Genomic DNA, 25,426 nt, shown 5'->3' on the forward strand with positions numbered 1-25,426 from the left:
GTTTATTTAATGCAAATCACTTATATTAAAATGACCTTCTTGAATTTGGTGAAATCATTCTTTAATACACTCATAACTGATATGACATAAAAAATCTAATATAAGCAGTTTTGATTTTGTAGGTTGTTTTCAGGGACATTCCCCTTGTAAAATAAGATCAAGATTTCCTAGTACGGACACAAGAGGGCAGACCTACATAAAATAATGAATCTCCTTCTACCTAGAAATTACTTATCCTTTGATTACTTTTCAGTTTTATGGCAAAGTGGAAAAATAATAAATTCTCAAAACAAAATCTGTTCTTCTAAGTAACAGCACACATTAAAATGTCTAAAAATTATATTCTAATACTATAGAGGAAAGGTGACAGATGAAAAATGTCAAGTATTACCAATGTTATTTATTAAAGCAAGCATACAAAATTCACTTATACGCTTTTTCGCTAACTAATGATGTGTCATAATGGTATATCCTACCCACTTGGAATGTTATAGTGTCTACCTCTTTTAGTGCAATTATCTTAAACATTAAGAAAAGGTTAAAGACAAAATGGTATAAAAATAAGAATAAAAATAAGAAAACTAGTGCTTTTCATAAGCTGTAATATATTACAAAAAACACTCATGTTAAAATATAACTTTTCTGTTCTTATATGTTAGACAAAAACCTAAGTCATTTAACAGTAATTTTATCAAATTTTTATTTGTGTTTTTTATTTATATAACAGAAGTTTTTCAGTGAAATATGTTGAAATCATTAGAAACCTATATCGTCACTGAACATATCCCTACATGATTTAAAGAGGCACAAAATTTTATCTTCCTTTGTAATGACTGCAACCTAGAACTTACAAACATCCTAGAGGATATAAAAGAAGATAAACAACGTTGTCAATAAATAGATGACTTCTTCACTGTGTCCCAGAGATCCACTGTGAGCTCAGGAAAATCCAATGGATAATGCTGTGTAGAGGTACACACCCTCCATTCCTTTCCTATCCACTCCCCCCAAAAAAGAAATGTGACAGGGACATGGAAAGAGATACATTCTTTCAAAAGAGAAAACAACACTGTTGTTTTTCTCCTCTTGGAGGGTCAGACTGTGGGCAGGGTGGGAGGAGAGGGGTGATGTATCAGAGAGGAAAAAAATCAAAGACAGTAGTGGACATAACACAGGGAGGCCTACACCCTAACCAGGGCACAGATGGCTTCTCGTCAGAACAAAGGAAAATGCTTCAGAGTACTACACTTTGAGCAGGAACCCCCAAAAAAACAAAACAAAACAAAAAACCCAGAATTTATTTATAAAACATGGTGTATTTATTCTTATATGTTTAAACTTCAGTCACCTTCCACTGCTCAAAACTGTTTTTGAACTCATCGATTTTGATGCCTTTTAGCACTTCTGCTGTTTTTTGTTGCATCTCTTTTCCTTTGAGGACTTTCTTTATCTGGGCATCCAGAGAAACATTAAAAAAGTTTCTTGGAGGTCAATAGGGACAGGGTGGGGCATGGGATCATGCTGGTTTTGGTCAAAAACTGCTGAACACACAGCATGATGTGGGCAGGTGCGCTCATAAATTACCCATCATGAAATGGGCAAAAACACTGAAAGTCTTCAAAAAATTCTCTGAAGGCCAACACATAGTCTCTTACAATAACACCAGCTGGTGCACTGATACCGATGCGTTCCTAGAGCACTCACCTAGCAAGGGAAGCCTGTATTACAAGGGGCCAGCCCTCCAGAAGATAATTCTGGGTCTTTGGGTTTCCCCTTGCACCTGCACTGTAGCAGATTTGGTAGCAAACCATGGGAATCATGAAACACTATGCACATTCGAGTGTGGGGCTGACTCAATAATGATTCTGGGCTCAGTCCTAAGAAGAGCAAAATTCACAATATTTACCATTTGAAGGGGAAAAAAAGGGGGAAGAAGGCAGTGAGGATAATGAGGATAATGAGATAAAAATATTCCAACAGCTACAAAGTTCTATATAAATCAATCATGGTATTAGATTGCGACTCTCAGCCAAATTCCTTGTTGTTGTAAAATAGTAGTTGTTTTTTTCATGGTGAGAGTTTAGCAGATGTGCTTAAAAATTATAAACATTCTCACATGGGAAATAATGAGTTGATCCTTATTGTGGCTTTTGGATTAAATGGAAGTCCCAATGTTTTAAAGAGTCTTAAAAAAAAACAACCAAGATGGGAGCTTTTAAAATAATAAAGATAGGACAGGACACTCCAAAGAGAAGGTACTGAATAATTTTTTCTATAATGGTGCAAGAAGGGAATAGAAGAGAAGCAATTGTTTAAATATTGCAATTGAAGTGTCTGAGTTTTCTTTAACCTAGTTTCATCTTCATGCTCCAAAACTAAAAGCACTGTAAAGACACCATCCAAAATAATGTTAATCAAAAAGTAGAACTTTCCAGGGTGTATGCAAATTTTGTCCCTTAGTAGCTTTCTTCCCTGACCATGTACTGGGAGGATTTAAAAGTAAGTTGTGCTCCACAAAGCACCTTCAAGGTCCCTTGCCTGGCTGCACTGTCAAGCTTGGGGAAAACTTTGTTTACAGCAGAAGTTCGCTCATACAAGCAGGATGAAAGTAGTATTGAATGAATACTTATTGCTTTAAATTCATCCAATTTTCTCAGTTACCTTTCTATAACAACTACTTCAGGTTGGAGTAGAACACTCAGCCTCCTGGGCAACTCCAATTCTGTGTAAAGACCCCACCCAGAGAAATCACTGCTTGGTCCCTGTTCTCTGATAATAAGCATTTGGGAACTAAAATATAATACTATTTTTTAAATTGGGTTTTCTATCTTTCAGTCTCTCGAATGGATAAATCACAAATAAATCTGGTTAAAGTGCTCTTTTCTGATTTGTAACTCAGACATCATTAAGCTTCTGTCTAAATATGAGCTTTAAACACACACACAAGATGATAAGAACTCGAGTTCCACACGAGAGTAGAGGAGGAACGCTGGAGGTGTTCAGTGGACGTAGCACATCAGGTTCTGTATGCTTGGGATTGGACTCAGATCCATGAGGCTCCTCGATAAGTGAGCTCCTCATCCTTTCAGAGAATATATTTCTTCAGCCTTTATTATTTTTTATTAGTAGTAGGAATTAAGTAATAATTTAAAATTTTTGCTCTAAGGAAATTGAGATTTTTGATATAATTAATTTGTCTACATGAAAAGGTGCTTGTTCACCATCCCTCACCATCAGGGAAATGCAAATCAAAACCACAGTGATGTGCCACCTTGCACTTCAAGGATGGCTACCATCAAAGACAAGAGAGAAGTGCCAAGAAGAATGTGGAGAAAGGAGCGGCCTGGTACACTGCTGTGAGACCGTGAACTGGTGCAGCCAGTATGGAAAACAACATGAAGCTTCCTCCAAAATTAAAAATAGAACTACTATATGATCCAGCAATTCCCTTTCTGGGGAATTTATCCAAAGGAGACAAAAACACTAATCCAAAAAGATATGTACACCCCATGTTCACTGAAACCTTATTTACAGTAGCCAAAAGATGGAAGGAAACTAAGTGTCCATCAACGGATGAACGCTAAAGAAAATGTGGTGTATACAGGGTGGAGCAAAAGTAAGCTAAAGTTGTGAGTAAATAAAACAGAGTTCATTCTTGTATTGTTATTTATTAATTATTGTAATTCTTTTTCCATACAAAAAAACTGTAAACCACTTTACCCCTACTTTTTCAGCCATAAAATAGGAAGGAAACCTTGCCATTTGTGAAAACACGGTTGAACTTTAGGAGGCATTATGCTATGTGAAGTCAGACAAAGACAAATATCATGTGATCTCACTTACATGTGGAATCTTAAAAAAAAAAAAAAGGAGAACTCATAGATACAGAGAATAGATTGGTGATGGTTGACATAAGTTAGAAGCTCGAGGCCTGTACTGTATGTTTTAAAGTATATACGTCTTAAAAGAATATACATCTAAGAATATACATCTTAAAAGTTCTCATCACAGGAAAAAAAAAACTTGTAACTATGTATGGTGATGGATATAAACTAGACTTATTTTGGTGACCATTTTGCAATTATGTAAATATATCAAATTATTATTATGTTGTACACCTGAAACTAATAAATGTTAGATCTCAATTATACTTCAATTAAAAGAAAAAAAACTGAGGCCCCGAGATATTACGTAGTTAAGTGCTAGGTAAAGAATCCAGGTTCTGAATTTGATTGAACAGAAACAAAATGCAAGACCCCATATTCCCAAATTAATATTCCTTGATACCAAGCCACATCCTTCGTTTCTGTTTCAAGTTGCTTCAGAATGTTTTGTTTTGTTCATTTTTATGTCCACTGAACAAATGAGAAGGGAAGTAAAATCCGAGTTTTCATGTTAATCAGCCTCAAATGTTTTTTAAGGTTTGCTTACCAATGCAGTAGTTTTGGAGTTTATAGCATCTATGCTTATTTACTTTTCAGGGGAAAGGAAAAGGAAAACAATCTGTACCTATGAACACACTGTCACATGCTTACTGCAAGTATGCTATTACTATACTCACAACATCCACTGGAGGGAAGCAAACACTAGATTTTGCGTCTTACCTGCACTGGTGTTTCACTCTCTTCTGGAAACTCTTCAATTTGCTGCTGTTGCCAAGGAGCTAAACTGTAAGAGTCCTCTGTAGTTCTACCTTCCAAAGGGTTTGTCCGCAACTGCTCTGTAAGCCACATCTGCGTCCTCACAGAAGGCTGAATAGGAACTCCACCTACTGCCTGTTGACCAAGCATTAAATATTTCGGAGTTTCAAAAGCCTCCGAGCTTGTCATATTGGGCTTGCTTTCAGGTAAGGCACTGTATGTCATGTCTAAGGCCTGTCTCCTAAGGGTGGAAGAAGCAGCTCTAAAGTCCTCTTTGCTACAGCTCTCAAATTTGTATTTGCAGTCCAGAGTTGACGATCGTTTTTTATTTATTTCCTTGTCCTCTAACTTAAGCATCTCCATACTATCATGTAAGCAGCTAGGCCCAACTGTCCTTAGTTGTGATGTTAAAGCTTTGCCTCTCTCTGTCTTTTCCAAACCACTCCTTGACTCTTCAGTGTGTGTAACGCCACCCTGACTGCAGTTATCCGGGCCTGTGAGTTTGGATAAAGATGACCATTTCCGGAGGGGCCGGAAGTCCTTCATGTCTAGTGAAGAGTCTGGTTCCCCCCTACTGTGGTTTCCCAATGTCTGCATGAGGCTTGTACTCCATGGTGAGCCATCTGATGTCAACGATTCCCTGTGTTTGGAAACTGAAGCGCTCGAGTGAGACGGCATGACATGGGCAGTAGGAAGAGTAACCAATGATCGACTAGGCTTAAAAGTTAATGTGCCACTTGAAGTTGAATGATCTGGAAAGAGAAAAGAATGTCAAATTAGTTATAATTAAGAGGGGAAAAAAAGAGGCAAAATGACAAATGCCAAAACAAAAATTTGTACAAGTTTCCCAGCATACGTTTTTAGAGGCATTTATCAAAATGATTAGTTATAATTACTATTATTATTCCTTTAAGTTTATGTGCAACAGATCAAACTTTCAAACATTAATTTTTAAAGACCAATACATAACAAAATATATGCTCACTTAGCATCTACTGAGACATGAACAATGATTGCAAACCGGTTTATAGTCACCCTACTTAATATAAACATTGTACCTTTGAAAGAAAAATGCATCTCCCCACTGAGAGGTCTTACTCATAATCGAGCATTGCAGACTCAGACACAACTCTACCAGAAAATGGTATTTTCCAGTGTCTTTCCTAAACTGTGGAATTCTGTGCCAAATCTGAACATTTTAGCAGCTTTCCAAAACCCTAATTCAAATCAGAAATATGAGTAAAGGAGCTCCTGCAGTAATAGAAAATAATCAGAAATGGTTCTACCAATATATCTGCAGATACAGAACAGTCCTTATGTTCCCAGTCTCCCCTAATGGCATCATCAATGCTTTACCTCCCAGGCTAGACCTCTTATTTGGAGTATACACTGTTTCCTACCTTTATCTACACGTTCACTAAATCCCCAAGTTGTAAGTTTTCACTTCCAAAACGATTACATAGCTATTGTCTTAGGTCAGGCCTTCACATGATATTCTACTACACACAGGAACAGTTTTGGTAGGCTCTAAGCAAACCCAAAGAATAAATAAAGGCCTCTACACTCAACAAACTTACTATCACATGTCAAATTATCATCAAATGTGCCAAATTAAAAGCAAAGATTATAACTTTTACCAGACGATATCTAGAAAACGGGATAGCAATTTCAAGTGTGAAGGTAGAGAAGGTAAGCAACTTTCACAGTTTATTCTATATCTCTCCATACTGTTTGACCCATACTAAAATATATTTAAGTATTACTTCTGTGCTTTTATATTGTTTTAAAAAATAAAGTAATGGGAAATGTTCAAAAGGTGATCAGAAAATTCAGGTCAAAGCCCTGGCTGGCGTAGCTCAGTGGATTGAGCACAGGCTGGGAACCAAAGTGTCCCAGGTTCGATTCCCAGCCAGGGTACATGCCTGGGTTGCAGGACATAACCCCCAGCAACCGCACACTGATGTTTCTCTCTCTCTCTCTAGCTCCCTCCCTTCCTTCTCTAAAAATAAACTTAAAAAAAATTCAGGTGTAAAAGCACGAGGTAGACTAATTCAAAAAATGAAATTCCAGCAGGTCTTTGCATAGAATTTATTCACCCGGAGATGAAGAGAGAAAAATACTATGATGGAGGAATATGTAAAAGTATTACAGTGGACATTTACCATATTCAAGTTTCTCATTAGATTCTGCAGAATCTTTATACTCAGAAAAATTCTCACCTAGTAAGTCTAACCTCCCAAAATAAACTTTAGACCTCCAATTACCAATATATACCCTGCAACTCTGGTGCACACACTCAGAAGCACCTGCAGGACATTTCAGTTTGGAAGTGAGTCACGTGAGAAAATGGGCTGACTCTGTGTGGAGCTACCCTTTGGGCTGGCACGGCAGCAGTAGAGGTGTCGGCCTTCCACGGTGGCAGCAGCAGACGTGGCCAAATCAAGTTCCAGCCCAGTGGCAGCACTTGAGCAACACTTGGTGGGGCAGGAGAGTGAGTGACAGTTCTCAGATGTAAGTTGAGACATAACACCAGCAAGCTTCACCTTAAACCTAGTTTTCCAGCTCTCTCCCAAAATTCTATGAGGTAACAAAATAAATACCTCATCTGCTCAATCAGCCAGTCAGCCTCTTCTGGTTGATTAAGAATACTAATTGATCCAAATATGAAGCCAGAGAATGTGGTTCCAAAATAAGAAAAGCAAATTATCCCATTTGATTGAAGTATTAAGTAAGTGTCAAGAAAAGTTGCTCAAGACAATTCTTGAAGGGTACAGGTGGAAGAGTTGTACAAGTCTTCAAATGCCCTCTAAGGGAAGAGCCTGGCCTTCATTCATCAAGAAACATGTCACTGAAAGTTTCCCAACAAAGGACCAAGTGGCAGGATCAAAACTGCACTTACAGTGATTATTCTGGTAGCATACTGAGGATGGATGAAACCAAAATGATTGGCAAGAGGGAGATTAACAAGCTATTGTGAAATCAGTGGAAGAAAACAGAGAATGTGCTACTGAAGGTCAGTTCTAAATAGAAATAGGGTGCCCTGCTCAGGTGGCTCAGTTGGCTGGAGTGTCGTCCATCCACCAAAAGGCTGCAGGTTCAATCCCTGGTCAGAGCACATACCTAGGTTTCAGGTTCAATCCTCAGCTGCGGAGCTTACAGGTGGAAACTGATCAGTGCTTTCCCTCTCTCTCTCTAATCAATAAACATATCCTTGGACAAGGATTAAAAATTAAAAAAAAAATAGAAATAGGGCAAATATCCCCAAAAGTCTGCGGAATATTTGTATTAATACAATATTATATCTGTTTATCACACATATGTTTGTGTTATATTCCTAAACATTTATATTAAAATCACCATAGTCTCTTAAAATATCTTTGTTTTTAAATGAGCTTCTTATCAAATTTCAAATTTTCCATTTTTTACATTTTAAAAAGTTACAAGTAAAGATACAGTGTACTGGTTAGGTGTAATGTTTGAAATCCGTCCTTTTACATCCCCATCCTGGCTCTACCATTTAGCAGTCGCATGTGCCTGACATGTTATTTAAACTCCTTGAATCCAGGTCACTTCATCTATGAAGCAGAGGGAGGATTAAATAAAATAACACACATAGAGGACTCAGAAGAACTCCCGGCACAAAGTAAGATGTTAGTTATTATGGCACCACTAAAAAAAAAAAGCTAAAAATAAATGTTATTTTCAATATAACAAAGGCTAAATGTCTAGACTATATAAAGAACTAAAAAAAAACACTAACAAATTAATATTTAAAATATGCATGCATATAAATGAATACATGTGAATGCATACTTATTCCAAAGCAGAGAAATGGTCAGAAAGAATACACTCAAAACCTGATAAACAAAGGTAACCCCTGCATAGTGGAACAGAAAAAGACTGATGCTTTCACATACTCTACACAATGTCTCATTTCAATTTCTTTCCAGAGTCAAACTTCTGCTAAGGTGTTTTGTCTGTGACCTCTAAGAGTCTGAAATATCTCAAAGAACAGCAACCAATGTATGAATAATACATCAGGTGACTGACTGTCTCACTTTCCATGTCACAGCTGAAACCTCTGAAAGCAGAGATCGCCAATCCTCACTGCTACTTACATCTGAGAACGTGCTACTTTCTTGTCTTTGTTAGCTCAATGTTTTCCAAAAACAGAGAAAAACAATTGGCTAGTATTTACTTGTACACATCTGAAAACCATTCAAACTTTAGCATACAAAAGCAGTTACCTGGCATCTACAGCCCTACTCTAGGAAGGTGAGATTCAGGTCAAGTAGAGAGGGCCCGGGGGAATAATACTTTTTAATAAGTGATTCTGCTGTTCTATTCACTACAGCATTTTTCCACCTGGATCTGATTTTAGTTCTGAAGCCTTCAAACTTAAATATCCTAATTTCGACCATCATCAACCTCTGAGTTCTAATGTAAAACCTGATTTCCTGTGCATTCAGAATTCTTTGCTGTTGAAACTAAGAATCAAGGCTTAGTCTATTCACATACATGTGTACATGCATACAACATGAATGAATAAGAAACTAAATATTTGACAGCATGAATATTTGAAAAAACAAGCATTATATCATAGAGATGAGTCTAGATAGCATTGGTTTTAACAATTTTAATACTTAAAAAATGTTATCTTGCCCTAATGAAACACAGTCAATTAGAAGTAGATGCAATGCAATTCCTAATGTACTTTATTATCCCATCTAATTGTAGCCACAAATCCCAAATGCAAATTATTAAAATGGCATCTAGCCCACATCTAAGTAACAACCATGAAACCTGAAACCAGCAGAGGGTAGTTCTTTTAAAAACCAGAGGCAGGGTTTATAGCACTCACAGAGCGCACAGGAAGAGCTAATGCTTTCAGACAGATTTCAGCTTGTAAGGGAATCCAAATGTAAGAGGACACTGCTGTAACCTGATAATGCAAGTGTATTATATTTAAGATAACATTCTGAATTCTGAAGAAAATCACAACCTTCTATTTTACTCTCATGTTATTCTTCCTTGGCAATGGATGAATACATGGATTCTATCTTCTCTATTTTTGTGGACAGTATATCTCTCTGCTCTATCCTTAAAATAAGGAATTTAAATTCAAAAGACCACATCCTCCAAACTGATATTATAACAATATAAATCATGAATCTTTACAGTTAAAAAGAAAGTGGTCAGAAAACTATGCAACTGGGTATCAAAATATTCTGATTTTAAATGTAACCGCTTAATATATTCACCAGTCAATATTAAATACTGTATTTTGTATTTTTAAACAAGCATGTTAACTCTAACCCAAAGTCAATAATTCAATTTTATACACGATAACTTTTTCCCCTTCCTGATGACATCAGAGTCATATAAGGAAAAAAACATTTTTTAATGATACATGTAACCCCATCCCTTTTACAAATAAAAACAAATGAACATTACTAAGCATTCACCACACTTTTAGGTAAATATTTAAAAATATTTGAAACTACACTGTGGTAGGAAAAGGGCAATATACAGAATCTCGATGATAATTCAAGCAAAGAATCTCCAAGGAATGTGTTATGTACAAGGCACTATGCTGGGTAAAAGAAACAATGCAAACATATTATCCACAATAAAACTATGAAGATGGTGTTCCCCGCTGAGGTTTGCAGTTTAGCTATTACACACACAGCTGCAGAGCAGGACTAAAGTTTGTCATAAGGAAACTACAAAACACCAGACAACGAGAAGTGAGCGGGAGAAAAGGCACACTATTCATAAAAAGACTCTCTTTATGACAGCCAACTGCTCAATGGTAGTAATGGAATCTAGGACACAGTGAAATAATACCCTCAAAGGGTTAAGAGTAAATCAGGGCACCCAAAAATTGTTTGGAAAGGTACATTATCTTTCAAGATCAAGGGCAAAATATATTTTCAGCTAAGTGAAAACAAAGCTTATCACCAACAGACTCACTAAAAGAACTAAAACCCCCTTGGTTTGTCATAGGAAGAAGAAAAGCCCTAAATAGTAAAAAGGAATGCATTTTTTAAATTAAATTAAATTTAAATTTTAAAAAACCCCTAAGGACAATAATTGTGTAAATCAATAACAAACAATACCTAATTTGTAGGTTTAAAAAAAGATAAAACCAAAATATTTAACGACTAGATATAAAACTCAAAACAAGGATAGATCAGCCTTACAAAGTTTAAAGGTCCTTTATTTGTAAGAAAAGGAAAAAGATTCTAACCACTATAGTAGATATTCAAATTAAGGATGCATGTATAATTCCTATATTAACAACTAAAAGAATTAGTAGAGCTGGTACAGCTATACTGACACCAGAAAAAGAATAAAGTTGGACCTCTACCTTATGCCATCTGCAAGCATTAATTCAAAATGAATCACAGACCTAAATATAAAACTCTTAGAAGAAACCATAGGTGTAAAGCTTCATGTCAGGCAGTAGATTCTTAAATACAGCACCAAAAGTCCAATTACCATCAGAAAAAGAGTCAGACATCATCAAAAATTTTTAAATTTTTCCTTTGAATGAAACCACCAAGGCAGTAAAAAGACAAGCCACAGAATGGAAGAAAACCGTTGTTAATCATGTATCTGATAGAGACATGCAGAGGACTCTTACAACTCAGTAATAAAAACAAAAGTGATCCAATTTAAAAATGGGTACAGAATTTGAATAGATATTTCTCCAAAGATATACAAATGGCCTTATTAAAACATATTAAAAGATGTTCAACCTCATTTAGTCATCAGGGAAATGCAAATTAAAACCACAATAAGTTACCATACCACATCACACCCACTAGGATGGCTATCATCCAAGTGAAAGATAATGTGCTGGCAAAGATATAAAGAGATCAAACTGTTCATACAACGCTGCTGGGAATGCAAAATGATGTCCCTGCTCAGTAAACAGTTTGGCAGTTCCTCAAAAAGGTTAAACATGAGTTACCATATGACTGAGCAATTGCACTCCTAGGCATAAACTCAAGAGAAGCAAAAACATATTCATAGAGGCATTATTCTTTTTTTAAAAGATTTCATTTATTTATTTTTAGAGAGGGAAGGGAGAGAGAGAGAGAGAGAGAGAGAGAGAGAGAGAGAGAGAGAGAAACATCAATGTGCAGTTGCTGGGGGTTATGGCCTGCAACCTAGGCATGTACCCTGGCTGGGAATCGAACCTGGGACACTTTGGTTCCCAGCCCGCGCTCAATCCACTGAGCTACGCCAGCCAGGGCTGAGGCATTATTCTTAATAACCAAAGGTCAAAACACCCAATGTCCATCAACTGGTGAACAGTAAATAAAATGTAGTATTATACAAACAGAAGATAATAAATGGCCATAAAAAGATGTGAAGTACTAACACATGCTACAACATGGATTAATCTTGACAACATTACAGTAAGTGAAAATCAGTTGGTCACTAAGAACCACATGCTAGATGATCCTATTTATATGAAATGTCCAGAAAAAAAGCTATCTATAGAGACAGAAAAGGTTGTGGTTACTTAGGGCTGGAAGGAAAGATGGGGAGTGACTGCAAATGAATTTCTTTTAGGGAGGCTAAAAATATCCTAAAACTGGGTTGTGGTATTAGTCACGAAATTCTGAGAATATATTAAAAAGCATTAAATTGTACACTTTACATGGGAGAAATGTATGGTATGTGAATTATTTCTCAAACAAAGATGTATTTTAGAAAGATAGGTAGAGTTTCTCATTTCTAGTAGACTGGAAAAAACAGCATGAAGAGTCAATTTAAAGAAGGCAAGATGAAAAAATTTGAGAAAAGCAGAAAGTGTATGTACAACATGATTTTTTAAATGCATCAAAATATAACAATCATCATAGTAAGTGAAAATCCACTCAAAATACAAGATTTTCCAAATAATTTTTAATCCAGCTAAATATTTATAAAAGGTGCCCCTAAAATATTAGGTCCTACTTTAGCGTTATTGTATCTGCAAAGTCTGAGAATACAAAAAAAAATCATACAAAAATAACTGTTAAGAACGTTAGGAAAATTGTGTGTCAGGTAAGCATGCTTTTCTGACTTTATCTTTACATTTTAAAAGATAATGAGAAACTTCTGCTTCCCAAGTGCCAAATGTATGGCCTACTAGCAACTGTACATGGAAGCAATAGTACATGCTGCAATTCTGTGCAGTCTTAGTTCTCATTTTGTTACTGTCTAATCATTGTTACCATGTTGTCTTGACTATTTTATTTTTTTAATTGCATTTTCTAAAGCTACTTCAAATTACATTAAAACTAAAAAAAGCAAGAAGTTCTCAAATTACTTATCTAAAATAATTATAGAAGTCTACCATTCACATATTAGACAGTTCTCAAGCCCTTTTTGTACACTGTTCCTAAACAACCATTCATAAAACAAAAAACTAAGAAACAACTTTCTATAAGCTTATATAAACCAAGATGAAAAGCCAGGTTTTTTTAAAGGGCATTTATAAACTGCAGCTAGATTATTGGCAATTTAATTAAAGGACAACCTGAGGTACGGTTTTAAAAGGTCAGTAATTCAATGCACAACTCATTTTAAAAGCTGGTCAGTAAAAACAGACCCTTTCTTTAGTTACACAAAAACTGAAATATTTTTTTCTTCAATAACTTTTAAAATTTCATACAATTATACCACTTTCTGGATATATCCCACTAATTTCAATTTAAGGTTAAGAATTGTCAGGCATTTACTTACAAAAAGCCATAAGTGTTATTTCTCTTCTATAAAAATTTTCACAAATCAAATTATAACCTGATCTCTTAAATTACAGGATGTGATTTTTGAAAATGCAAATTTTCTCAGAAACAAAATTACGACTTAACAACCAAACAGACAAGAAAGTATTCGGTCCTCTATCTGCAAGTCTGAGGAGGTGCAGAGTCATCAAAACCCGCGGCTATGTGACTAAGAGCCTTTCTAGGTCAGAGCACATGGGCTCACCACAGGTCTCTAAAATGAAGTCAATTCAGCTCAGTACGATCAGGTACAGGCATTGATACTCTATCAGGCAAGAAGTAAAATGACAGAAAAAAAACTGAGTGACCCCAACTGGTGTGGCTCTGTGGGTTGGTCATCTTCCTGCAAGCCAAAAGGTTGAGCTTCATTCCAGCTCAGGGCAGCTGGCTGGGTTGCAGGCCTGGTCTCAGGTGGGGGCCTTGTGAGAGGCAACCAATCAACGGTTCCCTGGCACATCAATGTTTCTCTCCCTTCCCCTCTCTAAAAATAAGCAAATAAAATGTTTTTAAGAAAAAAAAAAGAGTGAAGGAATAAATGGGTAGATGGATACATGGATGGATGGATGGATGGATGGATGAATAGGGGCATCAGAGGATGGGGGGGTGGAGAGGGAGGATGGAAGGATGGGGGGATGGATGGATGGGGGGATGGGAGGACAGATGGGTGGGTAGGAGGGAGGGAGGAAGGATGGATAACACTGAAGGTAAAGACAAGGTTCATAAACAAACAAAATATACCTCAAACAACTTTAATTTCTACAAACTTAATAGAGCTATAAAACTCATTTCATTTTAAGCAATAATGTAGATTACCAAAAAAAAATAAGTAGAGATAGAGGGTAAATTAAAAGGGTTATATGGTTTGAAGAAAACGTGAATCATAATTATTTTGAATACTACCTTAAAACTATTTGATTTCACAGGCAAAAAAATGTTCTGTGCATGCATAAATGCTGACCTACTTCATATGCAAATGAAGAAGTTTAAATGAATTACCTGACAAAATACAAATCTCAAAATAGAATCCTGGTCTCCTGTTTCTTAGCCTAACATTACCTAAACTATCCTCCACTACACCTCTTGGAGCTGTCTCCCTTCTGAGTAGTTATTTAACATACTAGGGCTAAGAGTAGGGCTTTGGACTTAGACTTGAAGAATTTCTCAGCTCCACCACTTGAGCAGCTGTATAATCCAAGGTATGTTATTAACATGCTGAGTCTTAACTTTTCATCAGCAAAATGAAGATAATTATATTTTACCTCAGAAGGATTTCTATTTAAATCATGTATAAAGTATAAAACCTCATATTGCAAAAATTTATGGTAGATATTTTTATGAAGTAAAAGCCAACTGACCAACTAACCCGCTGTAATATCTGGAAGTCATGTTATTTAAGTATCCATTATCAGAGTCCTTTAAGTTGCTCTGAAGTTGCAAAAATATAATATTATTCACCAGTGAACTGACTGCTAATAAAGTAAAATAAGGACAACAGGTTAGAGACTAGTTTAAATATCATTTACTTTACCTATAAAATGGGTATATAGTTGTACCTAACATCTAATTTTTTAATTAACTCTAACAATCATGTAAGTCTGTTAACAATCATATAATGCCTTGCTCATAGTAATTGCTCAATAAATACTACAATTATTATAATTAAAAATTTCAACTTACTTAAAAATATTACCAAGGGTCTGAGGGTAAGCAAGAATAGCTGAAATAAGATTGTTATGTGCTATAATTTGTAATTGTATAAATTTGATGTTGTGTACATGTGAGTTCACCATTTTACCTCATTTTTACTGCACATTTTTATAGGTGAAATTTTCTATTAAAAAAGGAGAAAATGGATTAAAAACAAGAAGATATTTTACATTAAGATGAGGTATTTTAAAAAAATATTTTGGCAAAATAAACAATTAAAACCTAATCACTATAATACTCAAGCAAAGAGAGAGCCCTGGGAAACCTTTATGAAGTTCCCAGACAATTGACACTGGTGAAAGCTATGTGAATATACTAAAAGCCACTTAATTGGACACTTTAAATGGGTGAATCATATGGTACGTAAATGCCACGTGAATAAAGTTGTTCATAAAGAATGCATGGTTTTGTCTCCTAAACATCTCCTGAATTATCTCATTTTCTCCTGCTTCTTTTCATGAACAAGTCACCATCAGCTCCTACTTCCAAGGAAGTGGTCTCCTGGCATCATCCAATTTTGCTCTCCTCTGATCCCTGCTCAGAATCTTCCTTCCCAGTCGCTGACCACAACTTCTCTCAGCTTAGACTCTCACCCTCCCCACCCCCTTTAACCTTGCCACCTCCTACTCACCTTTCTGGGTCTCAGCTTAAACATCACTGCTGCCAACAGTTCTTCCCCTCATCCAGTGGCTTTAAGGATGTCTCCCTACCCTGTGTACCTCACTTACCATACTGCTCATCGTATTTGATGATAATTATTTTTTCCACTGAATTTTATATATACAATGAACAGGGAAAATGTTTAATTCTAACCACTAGTACAGTACCTGACACATAACAGATACTCAGTAAAATATTGGCTACATGAATAAATAAATGCTTGAACAAGTCTTACCTTAAAAGGCCTTAGTTTCTTCATAAGATAAAAACAATGAACTAACCAGTAACTTTTCTGCTTTTTCTTCCTTTCCAATATATATTCACAGGATGACCTCAAAATTTATATTATTCAATGGCCCTTTTATTCCTTAGTAAAAACAAGTAATGAAGGTACAATTAAACTGAAGTCCATTTTTATCAGTTCCTCCTATTTGAAATAAATGAGGTTAATTAGATAAGAAAATTATCTCCAATACAAATTAGCAGTTGGGACTTATAAAAAAAATATTTAACTCTATCTGTACCTTTTTTAAGTGAAATATGTAAATATGCTTGAAAACTAGCCAAAATAGACTGTTAGGAGCTGCATTTTGAACTCGGATTTTAAGAGATAAAAGAACTGCCTGTGAGCCTGCCTCTCTGGTGCCATGTGATTGATTGATACAGGAGAGGGTGACTTTGCCATGGAAGGCTTTGAAGCCAAACCTAAGCAAAAAATAAGTTTGTTTGTTTTTTTTGTCTCAGGGTCCTAGTGTCTCAGTTTCCTCTTCCTTCTCCCTTAATCACTCGACTCCAGCACCACATCTAGGATATGCCCTACTCCACACGTGCTGCATGCTTCAAAAACAACTCCCTCAAACTAATCTCTGTGGCAACAACAGCTATTTACATGGCCTCCAGGTCTTGGCAAAGAAAAACCTAAGAAGAAACCGGTGATCTGCTGGTGCAGCTTATGTTACAATTTGGTAGGCTTGCAGATGCATCCAGCCTCATGTCACGGATCTATTTCCTACCAACCTGGAACTTGACACTCCTTAAACAAATTACCACAGCTAAAAAAGTGATGCTGCTAATGTTAGTGTCTCAACTTCTTGTTAAATGTGAAAATCTTACACCCTTATTTAGCACTATTTTAAATCTCAGAATACCATAGCTAAAAGCAATTCACTCAATGGCAATTTCACAACATTGTTCTGCACTAGAGTCCCATCCCTGCTGAGATTCTGATGTAACTCTCTCCTCCATTTTGCTCTTTCCAATTCTGCAGTTCTCGAAACACAGCGATGATTCCATGAGTATGTATTAAGTGAAAAATTAAAGAACCTCTAAAAGCTGGAGGTTAGAGAAGAAACAAAAGGTATCTCTATATAATGGTCACTTATAAAACTGGATATTGGTAATTCACAGTGCATTTATATTCTGTGTTCAGTTACACAATACTCATGTATGAATTTTAAATTTTTAAAGAATTAAAATACAACCTTAAGATAAAAAGAAAGCAGGTTATTTTTCAGATGATTCATAGGAGGCTTTGAGGATTTATCAGTGTCGAAAGAGCATCGCTTGTAACACCGGTTATAACCACCAAACTAAAGAACAGAAAAGGTGGTAGGGGGTGGGGGGGGGTAAGGGGTCTAAGTAGACAGCACCATTTCCTTCATCTAAGCTTTGATAACTTACTTCACAGATGTACTCTTTACTTAAAGCAATATACTACAGAATTTAACCAAAAATTATTCCACACACATTGATCTGCATCCCCAAAATTAAATTTATATTCAATACACACAGGCACACCTATATTCAACCATAGTTGTATTATAGACAAAGAGAATTACTAAAATAAATAATTCAAAATTTACTATTACAGGTTAAATATTTGAATTATATAAGTATAATGTTATTTGCTAAGAGCAGTCAAACTTTAGAAGCTAGTAGCAAGGCAGGCTCTTGTCCTCCTAAGCCCTCAATTTCCAACCAGACTTTACAGAAAAAGACTGGTGTAATCATGCTCTTCTACCTGCTCACCTTCATGTGGGCACCTACCGGCACAGCAGCCAACTCTGCTCTGAGACTCCTGGGGAGCGTTCCATCCTCCTTCCTAATTAAGTCTGTACCTCAGACCTCACAGGAGAATTCCTGCAGGAATTAGTGACATTATTTCTTCTCCCCATTTCCATCTGAGTGACAGAACTCTTAGAAATGACAAGGATTCGATAATCTAAACTCTTCCCTAACCCAAACTTTACATCCCACCATACCTGCTCTAGCTTTCTCTTTACCAAAAGAACTGGGACAATCCCACTGCAGTGAAGCTCTTACCACTGTCAAAATGGTAATAATACAGTTAAAGGCAGCTAACTAAAACATTTTCTAGATATATTGTAAAACAAACTCAAATTACATTTGGTAATCCTGGTCCTAATTCCACATATAGCATTTAGAAATTAATGTAAGTCTATGTCATAGTAATTCTCAGCTTGGAGTTACAGTACAAAGGAGATGAACTTTTTAGGTTATTCTATAATATTTGGAATTTAATAAGCATAGATTTGTTTAATTTCATAAAGGAGAAAAAATACTTTATAGATCTATAGTTAGTAAATGACAAAAAGATTTATGTAATCAAAGACCAAAGTATGTGAAGCATATCCACCTGAGATTGATATGCAATAAGCTAATACACAGCATGTCCTAAAGCTGACATTATATTATAAATATCAACCTGTTAGTTATGTCCTAATACAAGGCTATTTTCAATATTTGGTAATCCTTCACAAAGGTTATTTCCTTGACTCCTTTCCATTAAATAGATAAGTCATGAAGCAAATCCAACAATGAAAAAGAAAAATTATAAATTATAAGACTAGGGACACTTACTAAAGAGAAGGCAAAGAACAAACAAATAGCTCCCACAAAGTGGACCTCATGAGAACTTCACAAAGACATAAATTCAGGAAGGAAAACATATACTAATTGGAAACAAGTATTCCATGAGCAAACACACCAAACTTTCCTTCTAAATAGTTTTTAATAATCCTGCTAAAACTATTCCCTGTATTCAGATAACATTCTTAAATAACCGATTTTTAACAAGAACACACACTTCACTTCTCCACACCCATCAATAATAAATATAATCAGAATCATTCATTACCATACTGATCACTACAACCATAATTCTGATTCATTTTCCATAGCAGTCCTAAATTTCTGTTACTTATTGTCAGTCTTCCAGAGTTCTACTATTCCATCTTATTTTCATCCACCCTTTCTTACAATCCTTATTCTTTCACAGAACTCTTGTTCTATTTGTCCTTTGTCTTCAAACTTTGACATTGCTTTATCCATAGAGAATAGCCTTTGAATAATACTACCTATTATGATTATTCCTTAAACTCAATGGATTCTTTATATATTTGAATGTTCTGTACAGTGCTATGTAACATACTAGTAAAATTACTTGTTTCATGTAGTAAAAAATATGGCAGGAAAATGAGTTGGAATTCAATTTGAAGACAATGGCAAGAACAAATGGAAGGCCAAAAGATAGAACATCTTCATATCAGTCCAACTGGAGAAATTGGACTGATCAGGTATTTTATCCCTAAAAGATTTAGGAACTTGTATTTAATACTTCATGAATTATTCCAAGAGAAAAGCAGTGATTTTGCTATAGTTAAAACAAATAAACTTGTTTTAAATTAATTCAAAGAATAAAGAGAGAAGGCAGTTTTCTACACAATAGAAAAGATAAGTAATCATATAATTACTCACAGCAAGATCAAAGACTTTTTAGAGATTATAAAAAAGATACTATTATAGTCATATTCCCAATGAGGTATTTTCAGTCCTTCCAACAGACATAATGAAAAAGCAGCATCCCAGCTCAGACATAGTGTGGCCTAGTCTGGCTCTCCCTGGCTGAGGAAGAAAAATTCCCAGCTAGACCCAAATTAATACCATAATATTTTATGAAGGTAGAAGTGACCATAAAAAAATTATTATTATTGCCCTGTCCAAGTGGATAAATCTGTTGGCACGTTCTGTACACTAAAGGGATGTAGGCTGAATCCCTAGTCAGGGCACATACCTAGGTTGTAGGTTTGATCCCCAGTCAAGGTACATAGGGAGGAACCAACTGATGTTTCTCTCTGACATCAGTATCGATCTCTCTCTCTGTCTCCCCTTCCTCTCTCTCTAAAGTCAATAAATATATCCTCAGGTGAGGATTTAAATAAATAAATAGATTAATTAATTAATTAATTAAGAAAGAAAGATTATTAGTATTGAGTTCTAAGATAAAGCTTAAAAATACTAATGTATTTATCTTGATCACAAATAAATTTTAAGGGGTCATAAGACAGAAACCTAGTTTCTAAAAAGTATGATTTGATTGAAGCAAACAAACTTTACAGTAACACTAAGAAAATCTCAGAGCATCCACTCTGCAACTTCCAGATCCTCAGATCTGTTATCTTTCCCACATCATTCTCTTTTAAAAAAGTTTATTTTTAAAGTTAATTGGTAAGTGCTCTTGACGGTGTGGCTCAGTGGTTGGAGCATGCTCCCATAAAGGAAGGATTGCGGGTTCCATTCCGGTCAGGGCACATACCCAGGCTGCGGGTTCAATCCAGTCTGGGTACAGGTACGTGCGACCCCTGGTCTGGGCCGGCGCAGACCCCCAGTCTGGATGCTTACGCAGGCAACCAGTCAATGCTTCTCTCACATCAATGTTTCTCTCTCCCTTTCTCTCTTCCTTCCTCTCTCTCCCTCTAAAAAAGCAAATGAAAATGTTCTCAGGTGAGGATAAAAAACGTTTTTTTAATTAAAAAGTTAATTGACAAGGACAAATAACTTGAACACATTTTGTTTAATTTCAAAGCAGTTCTCCTGCTTTATTTTCAACTCAACTTAGTTCGAATTAGCCTCCAGCAATAATTTTATGCCTTTCTGTTTAATCACATAGTCTGTAATAGTGTTGTGGATTAAATGGTGCCCTACATAAACATACACTGAATTACTGACTGCTGGTACCTATAAATGTGATCTTATTTGGAAATAGGGTCTTTGCAGAAGTAATCGAGTTAAGATGAGATCATACTGGAATAGGGTGGGCCCTAACTCCAGGAACCAGTGCGCTTTAGCAGAGGGGGATCTGAAGACACAGAGGACACACAGAGAAGTGGGCCATGTAAAGGAGGCAGAGATGAGAGCTATGATGCCACAAACCAAGGAATGCCAAGGATTGCTGGTACCACCAGAAGCCTGAAGAGGCAAGGAAGGAAGATTTGTCCCTCTGAAGGGAGCATGATGGCCCTGATGGCCCTGTCTATACCCTGATTTTGGACTTGTAGTCTCCAAATCCAGGAGAAAATATATTTCTGCTGCTTTAACGCCCCCCCCCCCAAGTGCTATGGCAGCCCTAGGAAATTAATACAAGAAGTGTATGGGTTAACATTCTAAACCTGCTTTACTCGTATACTGAGAGCTGAACAAGTAAGTAAATGAACGGAAGACAGTGGAGGTATCTTACTGTTGGAGAGGAAACTTATAGATAAGCAAGGTTAAAAAGGGCTAAAATGAGCTCTGCTGTACTGGGTTAGAGCCAGAGACATCAGTATGAACTCATGTTTAGCTTAATACAGACACTTATGGACAGATATAGCAATCATTATAGATATTTACGTATACGCAGTTTACTACACATACTTACATAGCCTAGTTATGCCCTCTGTAATGGCCTAGAAGTAGTGACACTCCAATAACAACAAGCACTCCCAGCACCCAGATTGTGGTTTTTAAATACCATTCTCCAATAAAAGGAACCAGGGCTCTTTGGGGAAATGGCTGATCTAGGGCTACGATAGGTAACATACAAGAGGAGCATGAAACACCTTACAGCATCCAAAAATAAAGTAGTACTCAAAAAACAAAAGGAGAGGAGTAGGGTACAAAATGTCACAGAAGCCAACCTGAAAGAGTTTCCAATGACCAAAGCTGGAATAATTTGAGCAACAAAATAAATATAATTGAATTACAATCCAAAAGATAAAAGAAATATATATAGTCCATACCAATTATCAATAAATGACTGAATAAATAAATGAGGAAGAAGAGATGGACCTTTGTCATAAAGAATTCCAAATAATATCTGCAGATATTTTCTCCTCCTCGATGTAGAACTCAATATCCCCACTTACACTTTTAGTTTGGGCTGGAGTTAGTGACTTGCTTCCAAAAAGCAGAATATAGAAAGGGAAAAATAATCAGTTTTATAGTGAAGAAACCTGACAAACACATCTCAACCAAGTGATCAAGGTCAACATCACCAGTGATGTCACATGAATGTCATGAACTCCCTAAGTGGATACGAGCACCTTCATCTCTGTGGTAGCATTCCCAAAAACCACAGCCCTAGTCTAATCAGGAGAAAATATCATACAGATCCAGTGTGGAGAACATTCTACAAAATGCCTAACCAGTCCTCCTCAGAACTGTTAAGGTCATACAAAACAAGGAAAGAGTGAGAAACTGTGACAGACGAGAGGAGATTAAGGAGACATTACAGTTAAAGTAATGTGGTATCCTGGGTAGGAGCTAGGAACAGGAGGAATTCAATGGAAAAACTGCTGAAATTCTAATAAAGTCTAAAGTTAAAATTAAAAAATAAACATGTATATATACAAGCCCATACTGACATAAATAAGTAAATAAATGGAAGGGATAAAAATATCTTAAAGAATAACTCCAAATATAACATTCAGATACTTCCTCTTTCAGGAGATGGAGTTTAATACTCCCCCTCTGACTTACATTCAAAAAATAGAATAGCAAGGGGGAAAATAAGCCTTGGCTAGGTAGCTCAGTTGGTTAGAGCCTCATCCCAATACAGCAACATTGTGGGTTCAATCTAAGGTCAAGGTACATACAAGAAGCAACCAATGAATGAATAAATAAGTAGAACAAATCCCCCTTTTTCTCTCCCCCTCAATCTCTCTAAAATCAATAAATTAAAAAATAAAAAATTTTTTAAATTTTTTAAAGGGAAAAATAGTTACTATACAATGGAGAAACCTAATAAGCCTGGTAATACCAGTTACAAAGCCTTTTTGATAATTTTTAATATAAATTGACAGCTTATTCCCAAATGTGCCTGTTGCAGATTAAGGATTCAGCTCTTGGAGATCTGCTAAGAAAATTTCTTACTTATTGTTCTGACTTATAGCTCCCAGAATGTTAGTTGTTTTCCCTAGTTTTCCTTGTTGTCATGGGTTGTTTTTATTTCGCTGAGTTTCTGTGGAATTTCAAAAAGAAACAAAATTAGGGGAGTGTATTCATTCAATCTGTTGTCTTGAAGTGGAAATTTGCCTGAATTTCTTTCCAGGTCAGTAAGTATATATGGCTATCTCATTATTTTAACTGGATACAGGATAAAATATTTAACCATTTCCCCATTGATAGACACCTAAAGTTGTTTCTAGTTTTTCACTAAACAATGTTACAGTGGGTATTCTTGCACATGGTATCTTTGTTCACCTGTGTGTATACTGAATGAAGAATATATACACTTTACATATGCTATTTATAAGTAATTTAACCCCTAGCTGTTTCACCTTTTCCACCACAGGGCTATTATGAGGATTAAATGAGTTAACATGTATAAAGTGCCTATAACACAATAATAGCTACATAGTTGTTACCATTTTCATGTTGTCCTCTATAAAAGCTGAATATATGTACTAGTTATTACAGTACTACTTTTCCCATCTTCGTTCAGGCCCTAAATATTACCATCTATTTGGGGGTGGAAGGGGCAATTTCAGTGGGAAAAAGCAATCTCTCACTGTCTAGATTTTCATTTCACTATGACTGAGTTTGATTATCTTTTCAGGGTTTATTAGTCATTTGTATTTTTCCCAAGAATTGTTTCTTTGTATCTTTTATTCATATAATGTTTAAATTATGAGACATTTTAAATTTTATAGGTGAATAACTATTTTGGGACATTTTTCTTATTTGTAGGGGTTCTTTAAATAATATGAATAGTATTTCCTTGTTAGCTTATTACAAATATTTATTCCTAGTATGTCCCTATTTTTATTTAGTATCTGTAATCAATGTTCAAGATTCTGAATTTTTACTAAGTCAAATCTGTTTTGTGACTTACTTAAGAAGAATATTTCAAACCTAAAAACATAAAATTAATCTCGTAGATCCTAATACTTTTATGATTTTTAAAAAATCATTAGTTCTTTATTTCAATTTTAGTTTTCCTATAGTTTAGGGTCAGGATCAAATACCATTTTCTTCGGGACTAATCTTTCCCTACTGTTTTGAAATGCTGACTTTATATCATGTATTAAGTTTCCAAGCAAGCATGTGTTTTCAAAAGTACTTAGGTTGATATGTTTGCTAGAGAGATGTTACATATATAATAGAAATTCTAGGCATTTGTTCTATTCTAATTTGTTATTTGGTTCATGTGTTGGAAACTGGAAGGAGGACTTTTATTCTCTCTGTGTGTTCCTTCTATACATCAAAAGATAGGGCCCCGTGACAGCCTTCTCTACTCTTAAGTGCCCAAGAAGTTAAAACCAGTTATAGGCTTATTTCGATGGTTGTATCTCCTTGGAGAACAGACCAATTCTAGGAGCCTCAGGTGATGTGGATTAGGTCCTATGTATCAATTCACATTAAAAATTATTTTTTGAAGAAATCCAATACAGAAAAATTTTTTAAAAAGAGGAAAGTAAATCACAAACATGCATGTGATAAACCCAGCTTTATTTTAAAACCTGTGTGTATGAGAATAAATGCACAGCAAAGATCTACAAAAATACGCAACATGCTAATAACATTTGTGAGCTCTGATAACAAAGCCAGGATTGGAAAGGAAGGAATAACTTCACTTTCTGCTCAATTTAATTTGATAAAGATTGAAATTTTTCAAAGACCATAAATTTAACAATACTTGAAATACTAACTTACTTTTAAAATTATGTTCATCTTTATGCTTTTTTAAATGTGCACTTATTACCTTTTTAAAATTGAGGGGAATAGAAGAAATATTTATAGTAGTTGACATTAAGGAAATGTCTTACAATCTTTTTTTAGTTTTTTTCTCTTCATTTTCATTTTTATATAACAGAACTTCTAGTTCAAGATCACTAGAAATTTTTGAGTTCACAAAATTATAATCTCTATCTCCCAAGCCCCAATGAAATGACAGAAAAGTAGTAAGGTACAAACTCATGACACTGAACAACATAGGACCATCAGCAACAGAGATAAGAACAAAATTCCAGAAGCTGGAAAATGAAGAAAATATTAGTTACTGAAGCAGGACAAGAGAATATATAGCATATAAGACATGTATGGGGGATGTAGTACAAGAGTTCATCTGCCTGGGGGAACATCAAAGAGGCTCTAACCTCAGAAACATCAGGTACAAAAACTGGCTAAAAACATGAACCTTCACTGAAAGTCTGTATATGTGTTGTTTCATTAAACAAAATTGAATGCATACCAGTCCTTAGTCTATGACACAAAACTAAATTTGTTTGGTTTGGTTTTTATTTCCTTTCTGAAATCAACTTCTTTAGTGTTTCTCATACGGGACTTTGAAATTGACTT

General features: G+C 35.5%; 1 protein-coding gene across 2 annotated transcripts in view; it reads right to left on the reverse strand.

The window, feature by feature from the left end:
• The window catches only part of CEP85L (centrosomal protein 85 like), a 132,322-nt gene that overhangs the window by 80,058 nt on the left and 26,838 nt on the right, over nt 1-25,426 (reverse strand). For both annotated transcript variants that reach the window (XM_045842815.1, XM_045842814.1), the window contains exon 3: nt 4,605-5,392. In XM_045842815.1, coding sequence (XP_045698771.1) covers nt 4,605-5,392 — 788 coding nt within the window. The remainder of the gene's footprint in view (nt 1-4,604; nt 5,393-25,426) is intronic.

This window comes from Phyllostomus hastatus, unplaced genomic scaffold (assembly GCF_019186645.2).
Source record: "Phyllostomus hastatus isolate PE091 unplaced genomic scaffold, TTU_PhHast_1.1 phas_contig_40, whole genome shotgun sequence".
NCBI lineage: Eukaryota > Metazoa > Chordata > Mammalia > Chiroptera > Phyllostomidae > Phyllostomus > Phyllostomus hastatus.